Consider the following 11741-nt stretch of genomic DNA (forward strand, 5'->3'; position numbering starts at 1 on the left):
TTGGTCCTTCCTGATCCCCACCACCAGGGGGAGTGTGAGTCAGAGAAGTTCGCAGTCAGAAGGCTGGCTCTGGGTCCTCAGTTCCTAGTTGGAAACAGGCAGCTCTGGGTGGGCACAGGCACCCAGGTCACCCCCCTGGCACTCAGGAAGGGAGCGTCGGGGCCCGTGCTGGTGCTCCAAGGAGACGTCTGCCCTGTTCAGCCGCAGCGTTGTAAACCTTTTAGGACAACGTGTTCCTAGATCAGTTATGCAATAAAGACCACTTTTTCTAAGTGGTAGGTGAAATGGGAGGTTTTGATGAGAGTGGCTGCTGGCCCCAGCCGGTTCCTCACAGCTGTGCGATGCTCCCTCTGTCTCTGTTCTTTCCAGAGTGGGTCCTGCTTTCTGGTTGAAAGGAGACTTGTGCCCCAAGGCACTCCTATAGGAGACCCCCGGGAAGACCTCTCCCTCCCGAGTGTCAGGCAGCTTTGGGAGGGATGGAAAACGAGTCTTAGCCGGGAGGATTTGCTGGCCTTCTGTGCTGTGGCAGGAGACGTTGTTACCAGACTTGAAAGATGCCAAAGACCAGCCATTTTCAGGGAAATAAAATACTTACGCCGCTTACATCTCAGCAGTTTTTAAAACATGAGCATGCATTTCTATGTATGTGGTTTTCATCTCTGATATAAGATTGCCACTGTGCCAGTTGCTTGTTTCCTAGGCCCAATAGCCTTACGCAGTCACCGTCATATTAGTAACGTCTCATAGTTATTAAAATATTTTAATATTTACCAAGTCCAATCACACTCATCTCACTGGGTTTCATGCCCAGAGACCACTCATGGGTGAAATTGTATCAGAAGGTCCTTTTCAAAGTCTCCTGCTGCTCATGCCATGTCGGGCAGATTGCCCTTTGGGTCATGCAGCTTGGGGTGGTTTTACTTTGTGTTACCTTTATGTCTCTAGTTTGCTATGGCTTTATTTTTAAATACATTTAAAAAAAAGCGTCCATGCTTTTGTAAACCCACATGGTTGGTAACAGAGTTACTCACTAGTGGATTGTTACGGGACGTGAGTAATCTGGTCTTTGTGTGGCCCTAGACACCTAACGGCTCACTGAATTTAAAAGCTGTATGGCTTTGCAGGTCGGGTCTATGCTGTCTTGTCCAAGAGAGAAGGCCGAGTGCTTCAAGAAGAGATGAAGGAAGGGACAGACATGTTCATCATCAAGGCCGTGCTGCCAGTCGCCGAGAGCTTCGGCTTTGCGGATGAAATCCGGAAGCGGACGAGTGGGCTGGCCAGCCCGCAGCTGGTGTTCAGCCACTGGGAGGTAACAGCCCGAATCCCTTTCCCTGCGCCTCAGGGTCCCGTGCGCGGCCTCCACTCGATGCCAGGCGTAGCAAACAGGGCTTCCCGCGCCGGTTGGCCTTCCTGGGGCGCTGTGCTGTGGGTGGCTCAGAAAGCGTTTGGCTGTCTTTCATCCACAGTGAATGATCCTTGGGTTACGGGTGGCCGGTAACACACACACACACTCATACACACACTCATTCTTTCTTTTTGCTGCACATAAAATTTAAGACACAGAACATTTAATCCTATGTTTCCCTTCCAAGATTGATTTTTCTTTGTAGAATGCAACTTTATTTTTATTTATTTTTATTATGTTCAATTAGCCAGCATATAGTACATTAGTTTTTGATGCAGTGTTCAACGATTCATTAGTGGCATATAACACCCAGTGCTCATCACCACACGTGCCCTCCTTAATGCCCATCACCCTGTTACCCCCTCCCCCCACCCCCTCCCTTCTGTTACCCTCAGATTGTTTCCTGGAGTCCGGAGTCTCTCATGGTTCGTCTCCCTCTCTGATTTCTTCCCTTTCATTTTTCCCTCCCCTCCCCTGTGGTCCTCTGCACTATTCCTTATGTTTCACATGAGTGAAACCATATGATAATAGTCTTTCTCTGCTTGACTTATTTCATTTAGCATAATCCCCTCCAGTTCCATCCATGTCGATGTAAATGTTGGGTAACTGTTCTTTCTGATGGCTGAGTAATATTCCATTGTGTATATGGACCACATCTTCTTTATCCATTCATCTGTTGAAGGGCATCTCGGCTCCTTCCACAGTTGGGCTATTGTGGACAATGCTGCTATGAACACTGGGGTTCAGTCTGTATCTTCACTACGTCTGTATCTTTGGGGTAAATGCACAGTAGTGCAGTTGCTCGATCATAGGGTAGCTCTATTTTTAACGTCTTGAGGAACCGCCATACTGTTTTCCAGATTGTCTGCACCAGCTTGCGTTCCCACCAACAGTGTAAGAGGGTTCCCCTTTCTCCACATCCTCGCCAACACTCAAAGATAGATTTTTAAAGAAAAATCACAGACATTTTGAAAGTGAAACTCCCAGAACTTTTCTCCCCGGGGGAAAAATACTTGCGGTGTTTGGAGGGAACAGTTGTGCTTCTCGCCGGGGACAGCTTTCAATTCCTGTGCGTCACATCACCTGCAGTCCCGTCGTGGGGGCTCAGGGTTTCTCCGGCTTTCGCGTGTGGCGGGATGTGTGGCTCACAAGAACACCTCAGTGTCGGTGTAGGTGCAGGTAGGGGAAGAGCAAACCTTATCCGTAGTCGGCTCGGCAAACGTCAGTCCACGTTTGGGGGTGATAATCTCTCCACGTCCATGCTGGGGAGAGATGAAAAGACCGTGAGCACACCCGGGATGCATGGGGAGGTCAGAGCAGGCTTCCCGATGCTTCCCTGAAGGGAGACTCGGGCAAAGCTGAGACCAGAGGCTTGCGTGGCTGGAGGAGCGGTGAGGGAGGAGTGCAGGGTGCGGGCTGGGAGCCGCTGTTAGGTTTCAAGTCATGGCCTCAGGTCCAGGGTAGAATTTTGTAACTACTGGATGTAAGTAGAAAGGCTGGGGTAAGAAAGCAGTTTCTGTTGTCACTTTACAGGGAATAGAAGTAACTTCACAGCGTCCACATTTCCTCCGGTGGTTCATGGTTTAGTGGAGGGAGCATTGGCTCTGGTGTGGGGACTCCCGGCTTCGGATATCCGCTCCACGTCTGACTGGGGCTGACCGTGCGGCCTGCCGAGCTCGTGTCCCCGGAGATAGAGCGCGTGGAGTAGGCGGCCCCGGGCCCGACGCCGTGGCCCCGCTGGAGTGCGCACGCTCACCCGGGCCTGCGCTGGGCCTGCGCTGGGCCCCGCGGCCCGGCCCGGCCCCTTCCTTCGCCGCCGCCCCAGTGAGACTCCGGCTCCTATTTCTCTCACCTCCGTCAGCCAGATGGGTCCTGTTTCGGTGCAGGTCACAGCGGGGTATGTAGTCAGTGAGGGAGTACCTCGTTTTTAAAATGAGTTGTATAGTCAGGTCCATCAGCAAAGTAAAGACAGGTGACAGTTGAGAAAAACAGACGTGGTGGGGCAGATCGTGGTCGGGCAGTCCCCGTCACCTAAACGGAGCCAAGTGCAGCTGCTGATCCGGGACCTGCACGTGCGTCTGCTTCTCCTTCCAAGAGCTCACATTCTTCGAGCCCCTCAAACCACACTCGGTGTTCTTCCGATTTAGGCTCCCTTTTTTTGTCAGTATAATCTTCATTCTAACAGAGATTTACTGTGAAATTTTTCTCGCATTTTGTATCTTTGTCTAGAAACTAAGTGAAGTTTTGGTGGTTTTATTGGTTTATATCTGAAGAGATGTCATTGCTATATTTCATTATGTAGAAAACAGGGGCTCTAAAACATTTACCCTCCTGGTTCATTTCTGAATATAAGTGGGTACTAATTTCCCCCTTATCCACACTCTTACCTTTCCGGTTTTGGTTTTTGGCACTCCGCTTTTAAGTAAGAGCATACACCAGTGAGAAGTAGAAGGAATGGATTTACCAAAGCAGCTCTGAAGAACGACCTCTGTAGTGCGGATATGTCCATGATGCTGTTCCTGAAACATCACGACCGTCCTCTGCCACGTGTTTTAGGGACCAGACGTGTGATTACAGGGCAGCGCAACGAAATGATATTTAGAACCAAAGAGGGATTTATCCCACTTCAAAGAAATAATCTTGAGAGGAAGACGCTTTTTTCATCGGTGCTGCCACTGCTGAAAACTGCCTCCTGAGCCTGCAGCTCACGCTTCGGAATATCTTGAGGGTGACAGGTCATCCATCGCAGGGAGATGGCCTCAGTCCGCACTGGTGACGAGACCGGGTTGTCTGTGTTTGGTCAGAACAGAGAGTGTAGTTAGTGACCCCGGGGTTTCTGCACGTAAGACCCAAAGCAGGTACTCACAGCAGGTGTAATGGCGTTGTGATTGGAGGAGTTATATGTGTGAATTCATGTAGTCTGTTGTTTGTTAGAGATACGTCGTCATTTTACAGTCAGACGTAACCCTGACGGTACATTTATGAAATGCATTTTAAAAAATCTGAAAGTTTTCATTATTTCCTAATTGCAAACAGGCAGGTAAGGCTGTTCTGTCAAAAGGATCTCGGAGTCGAGTGGCTCAGATAAGGCCGAGCTTCTCTTTGGTGTCTGGGGTGGCAGCCAGGGGTGGTGGGGGCTCACTGGCAGGAGCCCCCCTGGTTTGCCGCCTGTCTCAGCACTTGGCTTCTGCCTCCCACCGTACCCCTGCATTCCAGCATTGCAGCCAGGAAGGGGGGGACATGCTCCCCCCCTGCAGGTACAAGAATGGAGTTTTGCACAAGTCCCGTTGCCTGCAGCCAATCTGTGGCCACGTCTGGTCATGCCCACCTAACAAGGAGGTTGGGAAGTGTCGTCTTTGACTAGATCAGGAGTCAGCAAACTATGGCCCATGACCTGTTTTGGTAAATAAGATCACTGGCATACAGCTGTACCGCTCATGTACACATTTCCTGTGGCGGCTTTCACGCGGAGCTGAGTGGTGGTAGCAGAGACCGTGCGGCCTGCAATCTAAACTCTCCTCTCTCTGACTCTTCACAGAAGTGCGTCCGCCTTGTCCCCAGCCTAAGGATGCCCGCCTGAAATACCTATCAGCAAGTACCCATCTGAGATTGGGCATTCAGAAACAGCTAGTGTAACAGCATCAAGTTTTACCAAATGGGCATTTTTTGTTAATGTGAAAACCACGATGGTTTTTTCAGTCTCCTTTCTCTCTCAATTAAAAAAGAAAAAGGCCGGCAATCTTACATACTTAATAATAGTGTTTTTTAAAAAATGTTACTTTCTGGCCTCATTAGTTTGTTATTAACAGTCAGTCTCTTCATAACTTTAAAGAAGAATATAGTCAAGAATTGAGTGCTGTCCTCTGTCATTCCCCTGCCACCTGTCCTGGTCCTCTTCCCAAAAGCGTCACATCTTTGAAAGTCTTGAAAACGATGTTATAATTAAATGTCATTGATCTGATAGCTTCTGGCTGTCTTGGTTTCCCCCCCCATAGCTAGGTTTAGAAATAACGCAGTTGTTGAGATCTGGCTTCTCACTCCAAGGCACTTTCTTTCATTCGTGTTCTATCACACCATATAATTTACAATCAAGAGCTTTTGAGAGAAAGTGCTTCAAAAAATAGAGGAGATAAGATTACAGGCATTTTCCACGAGGAAACCTTTGAAGTCAGCAATCCCATAATTTCTCTTTCTATGTTTTGCCCCTTCTATGAAAAAGGAAGAAAAGGAGCTAATAACAGGCACAGAAAGAAAAATATCCCAGCCAGTGCCGGGTACATGCGTGTCAGCGCAAGCTCGGGATTGGCTGCGTGACCCTGAGCCCACCCCGCGGGGCGGGCCAGGGTTCACCCACGGTGAGGAGCACTCAGTTAGGATCACAATAGCACCCGGCAAGCGTTTCCCACCTGCCGGCCGTAATCCTGGTGGCATTTGGGCACAGGACTGACATGGAGCTCCCTGGGCTCTTTCCTTCCGGGCTCTTTTCCCCTTTTCTTTTCTTTCTTTAAATGCCCAGGACAACAGCGAGTACTTGGGTGCCTCCCTTCCCATGAAGTAGAAAATGCCATTCCTTTTAGGCTGTAGGGTTGCAAAAAACTGTTCTCACCATGGGCAGATGAAGTCTGGGTAAACCGGTTAGAAAACAGCATCTTTTCTTCCATACTGATGCCTCTAGGTTGCCGTCGTATGGGGCATGGCACAGTGTGGCGGCTGAGCCCACAGGAGGGGGGGTCTGGAGCACCTTCCCGGGGGGAACAGGAAGTTGGCGCTCACCAGGGAGGGGGCGTCTGGAGCAGGTCTCCAGAGGAGGCCTGCAGCAGATGGAGGTGTGTGCAGAAGGCTTGGGGCCTCGGCCGACAAGCTGAGCAAACCTCAGAAGGCCATGTCCGAGACCCACACAAAATGGGATCTTTTGAAACTGCTGGTCTTACATTTTTGAAACAAGGAGTCTGCTCGTAACTTGGCCAGTCTGAGTCGGTGTCTCTCACCTAGTAGCTCATTTCTTGCTTTTTATAAAATTTGTCACTTTTTTAGCAGGATTAACAGCTTATTTGCCACTGTCCCTCAGACCTACTAAGAACACGTAGCTTCTTTACATTCTGTGATGGGTTTATCGTCCAGCTGGAGAGGGAAGGGCGCCAGTAACCAGCTTGAAACTCGTCTCCTGCAGTGTAGACAGTCTTTGTGGATGGCCGCCCAGGAGACTGTTCCATTTCCCGGCTCCTCCCCTTGCCCCTGCAGAGAGGCCTTGTGGGGGGTGGGGGGGATGGTGGGCTCCGATCCGATCCGCAGTGCTCTCTGCATCCCTCCCTTGCCTTTGGAGACGTGTCTGGCAAGAAGTTGCTGTGGCCGAGATTGAAGAGGCATTGCTGCCTGGGTTCTCCTCTAGGATTTTGATGGATTCCTGTCTCACATTTAGGTCTTTCATCCATTTGGAGTCTGTTTTTCTGTATGGTGTAAGGAAACGGTCCAGTTTCATTCTTCTGCATGTGGCTGTCCCAATTTCCCAACACCGTTTGTTGAAGAGACTTTTTTCCATTGGATATTCATTCCTGCTTTGTCGAAGACGAGTTAACCATAGAGCTGAGGGTCCATATCTGGGTCTCTGTTCTGTTCCATTGGTCTATGTGTCTGTTTTTGTGCCAGTACCAGCCTGTCTTGGTGATCACAGCTCTGTAATTCAGCTTGAAGTCCAGAATTGTGATGCCTCCAGCTTTGGTTTTCTTTTTCAACATTCCTCTGGCTATTGAGGGTCTTTTCTGGTTCCATACAAATTTTAGGATTGTTTGTTCCAACTCTGTGAAAAATGTTGATGGTATTTTGATAGGGATGGCTTTGAATGTGTAGATTGTTCTAGGCAGCATAGACATTTTAACAATATTTCTGATCCATGAGCATGGGAGGTTTTTCCAGCTCTTTGTGTCTTCCTCCGTTTCTTTCATGAGCGTTCTGTAGTTTTAGAGTATAGCTCCTTTACCTCTTTGGTTGAGTTTATTCCTAGGTATCTTGTGGCTTTTGGTATAATTATAAATGGAAGAGCAACTATTTTATTTTTTTTTGTTTTTATTTTTTAAAGATTTTATTTATTTATTCGACAGAGAGAGAACAGCCAGCGAGAGAGGGAACACAAGCAGGGGAGTGGGAGAGGAAGAAGCAGGCTCATAGCAGAGGAGCCTGATGTGGGGCTCGATCCCATAACACTGGGATCACGCCCTGAGCCGAAGGCAGACGCTTAACCGCTGTGCCACCCAGGCGCCCCAAGAGCAACTATTTTAAAATATATTTTTCTTTCATTTCTATATTTTAAATTGAAAAGTGTTAGGATGTGAGGCCACTTAATAAATACCACCCCTTTCTTCCTCCAATTGAGAAACGAGAGAAAACAACAACAAAAAGAATCAGGCATGTTAATGTCAGACTCCCACCTTCATTGCTGACCAGGCTGACCGTGGAGACTGTGGTGTTGACCGTGGGCAGTGCTGAGCTCCAGAAGGAGACCCACTGGACTGGCAGGGCCCCTGCCACAGGGCCGGGGTGGGGCAGCTGCTGTAAAGGGCACAGAGGGACAGGGCAGGCTGTGTGCCTCCTGGGGGCAGCTTCTCATGGAGGGGGCAGGAAAAGTCCACACTGCCCAAGTCTGTTTCCTCCTCTCACGCTTACCAGTCAGATTCTGTGCTGAGGAGGCAGAGAGAGGCCACGAGTGTTGGGCTCATGAGCTTTCTCTCTCTGAAGGAAACCATCGGGAAACCATCCCCCCACTCTTCTGTCCTGTCCTGGAAGTCAGTCCGTTGGACATGGACCTCAGGAAAGTCTGTGTCCAAGGGCACCACTTTCATGGACATCATGACCTGGCTGCTGGTCGTCACAGAGCACCTGAGCCCCTCCACCTCAGCTGCTTTCCCCGTGCCCGAGCTCTGCCCTCTCCCTTCCCCCCACCCGCAGCCTCAGAGAAAAAGTGTCCTCAGCGTGCCCGCCCTGGACTGGTCTTCCTCGCCGGTGGGGTGGTGAACAGCCGTGGGCCCAGAGAAAAGAGGGAAGGAGGTGCCTCTGTCTGCCCCTCTTCCGGGTAAAATCTGTGAGCCAAGCGGTCCGGCTCACCAGGCACACGCTGAGTTTTGGAGCAAAAGGCTCAGAGTCATCAAGAATGGATTTACATGTGTCAGTCTCTGCTGGAGACAAAGGCAAAATTGATGAAAAGACACCAGTACCCAGGTATTTCCTAGCAAAAGGGATTTTTTATGCCATTGTTCAAATTGAAGGGTTTCCCTTGTTCCTTGGTGTGAAGTGACGGCTCTGGCGTGTGTGTGCTACCGGTTCTGTGGGTCCCACTTCCACTCGTTCACACCTCCTGTGATTCTTCGTATTTATTACCGTTTCTAGAAGCTGTTCATTGTTTCACTGTTCTCCTTCAGCTAAGACTGTGTGAGTTTTGAAAGGCTGTCTGAAATGAGTGTAGTTGCCTGATCCGGGACATTCTGTCACCTTCTCTTACAAGATCATTCCCAGCGACCCCTTCTGGGTGCCGACCACCGAGGAGGAGTACTTGCACTTCGGGGAAAAGGCCGATTCCGAGAACCAGGCCCGGAAGTACATGAACGCCGTGCGCAAGAGGAAGGGTCTGTACGTGGAGGAGAAGATCGTGGAGCACGCAGAAAAACAGAGAACCCTCAGCAAAAATAAGTGACCACCGCGGCCGGCGGGTTCCTACCTTCCTATGCCGGGGTCGATCTGGGGAGACCCCTCCGTGCTGCCTTCTCTCTGCGTTCACTTTCAATAAAGCCGATCCGTATAAATGTTTTAAAGAGGGTGTCTGCGAACATGTTTTTGAAGTGTTGTTTTGATCGATTCTGGTATGAGGGGACACGTCACAAACGATGCGGCGGTGACTTGCCGCACCCCATGCGTGACCCGCTGGCAGTGCGGCGGGTGCCGTGCTGGGGCCTGACGCGTGGACCCCGAGCCGGGCAGCGAGGCCCACGCTGAGCAGCCGCGCCTCTGCCCGGCATCACGCTTCCGATGGGATCTCCACGTAAACGCAGTCCACGTTTCACTCCCACGTCACGGCGTGTAAGCCCTTCCAGCCCTTGGAAGGGACCACCTGCCCGTTAGCTGTTTGCACGAGGCCCGGTCACAGCGACCTTCTGACGGTTGGGCCGTCTGGCAACCGTGTCCTGTCCGAGTGCTGCCGGCCTCAGCCCTCGTCTTCACATCCCCTCGTGAATCACATTGCCCGTGTTCATTGCCCGTACGTGTGAATGACAGTTATGCCCTATATCTTTTCTTCAGTAGAAAATAGTAATTTCTGTAATTTCCTTGGCTGCTTCCTCGTGGTCTTAAGGGATATTAGCTCATGTGACGAGATCATTGCCTTTATTGCAAATATTTTTCTTAAATCTTCTCAGCTGCGTCCTTCAGGGAGACCTCCATATAAGGAGCAAATACAATTCAGCCAAAAATAGATTTTGTAATTTTTGATGTTGCACTAATAATTTTTATAGCCACTTAAAGGAAGGATTCTTTTTCAAAACACATAAAATTATCAGGCCAGACTTTGTTTTCGAAATGCTTTCAATGTTTTTTTTCCCCCAATAAACTAGGTCAATAAACTAGGTCTTAATACTAGTTACAGATTTTATCTTTAATCTTCAAGCGCTGGAATAGCTGGGCAACTCTGATTGACCCAGACGTCGGAGGAAATGTGCCCAGGTAATTGACTGTCCATTTAAGCTTAACAGGTACTGATGTTTGAATTAATTTAGGAGAGTTATTGCTTGCATTGGCTTATCTTGAAAACTTTGATAGCGCAGGAAAAGCTGGCACATCGATTTATAGCATTTGTAAATAACATCGTTCACGCTGCCAGATGTGCTGCAAAGAGTATTCTTAGGCTCTACCCTCTATCAGGACGTGCTGCGTTTAATAGAGAAGAGAGGCACAGCCCGAAAGACTTGGGGCTCTTTCTGCAGTTCCGTCGGCCGCGCCAGACGTGCGGGCGTGGGGGCAGAGGCGCGCCGGGCTGACAGATCGCCTCCTTTCTCCATGTTTGAGGGAGACGGTCACGAGCAGTAAAGTCACCATGGAGAGGCCGGCCCAGGGATAAGCTAAGCCGCCGTGTGAGTCATCTGCTCACCGTGCGATTCGTGGTGGGACCCCAGTCACTGACACCCCGTCCAGCTGTGTCCGTGTCCCAGCGCCATGCCTGCGCCCTGCCTCAGTGGGAGTGCCTGTGTTCCTTTCTCTCTCACTTGCGCGCTGGTTTCTTGCCCTCATTTATAGACGGGCCTCGGGGGCCGTGGGGGGGGCTAGGTTAAGGAAGTCACAAAACCAGGACCCTCACTCCTGGAGGTCCAGGGGCAGCTGTCCTGCTCAGGAGGCATCAGCCTAATGCCCTTTCCCCACCAACCCTGGAGCCCAGGCGAGCCGGGGAGGGAAGGCGAGAAGGGATATGCTTCTCATGCTTTTCATAGACCTGAGGCAACGTACCCCGACACACACATACACACACACGGAATTACTTGACTGTCACACATATTGGGTGGAGTGGGAATAAGGAAATCCGGCAGGGCCTGGGAAGAGCTAAGTGCACAACCCATGGTCCCATTTCTCATTCAGGTACACCGCCTGGCAAGCCCTGTCCCCAGGGCATCACAACCAGGCTCCAGGGATTGTTGCCTGCTGTGGGCTGGGATCATCAGTAGAAGCTGAAGCCTCGCCGTGGCGGGTGGGAGGACTCGGGCGTCCTTATGTTTATGACACTTGTATTCTGTGTCTCCAGCCTACCAACAGTGTCCAAGTTTCAGCATCATATAAGGGCTCAGTTTATGGCTGGTAAGTTATGGCTGGAAAATTAGGTGAACTTGTGCACTTGGAACGGAGCATAGGGACCTGGTCAGGGAAGAGCCCTCCTCTCCTGTCTTACAACAAACAAATAAGGCTCGGGGCCACAGGCAGCTCGTCCCGGAGCCAGAGCCCTCCAGGGGAATCGATTATTAAATCTGGGCATTAGATGGTGTTCCATTGTGAAGCAGTCAAATTAACCCTTTCTTTTTAAGGCAAAGCATTTTAAACTTTCTAAGCTAGACAAAAAATGGATAAGATTAATAATGAAAGCCAAGAATTTAGATGAGATTCTAAAAGCAAGATTATGAAGGCCAGCCAAAGCACAGAAAGCAGAGCAGGGGAGCACCAAGCTGTATGCAGAGCCGGCAGCACTGAGAGCATCTCCTGGCGACCGGGGAACGAGATGGGAAGGCGCCCACCCGCAGTGTCTCCGCCTTCGGTCCCAGCAGAGGGCATGCTGCGGACTCCAGAGAGGCAGGGTTGCTCCTTCCAAGGA

The 11741-nt window shown here is 50.3% G+C and overlaps 1 protein-coding gene across 1 annotated transcript in view; it reads left to right on the forward strand.

Annotated features, from left to right (window-relative positions):
* EFL1 (elongation factor like GTPase 1) overlaps positions 1–9207 on the forward strand; it is a 120664-nt gene extending 111457 nt beyond the window's left edge. The window contains exons 19-20 of the mRNA XM_040642875.1: positions 1125–1309; positions 8901–9207. Coding sequence (XP_040498809.1) covers positions 1125–1309; positions 8901–9089 — 374 coding nt within the window. The 3' untranslated portion in view covers positions 9090–9207. The remainder of the gene's footprint in view (positions 1–1124; positions 1310–8900) is intronic.
* The last annotated feature ends 2534 nt before the right edge of the window (positions 9208–11741 follow it).

The sequence above is a fragment of the Ursus maritimus genome, unplaced genomic scaffold, assembly GCF_017311325.1.
Source record: "Ursus maritimus isolate PB19 unplaced genomic scaffold, ASM1731132v1 scaffold_27, whole genome shotgun sequence".
Taxonomy (NCBI): domain Eukaryota; kingdom Metazoa; phylum Chordata; class Mammalia; order Carnivora; family Ursidae; genus Ursus; species Ursus maritimus.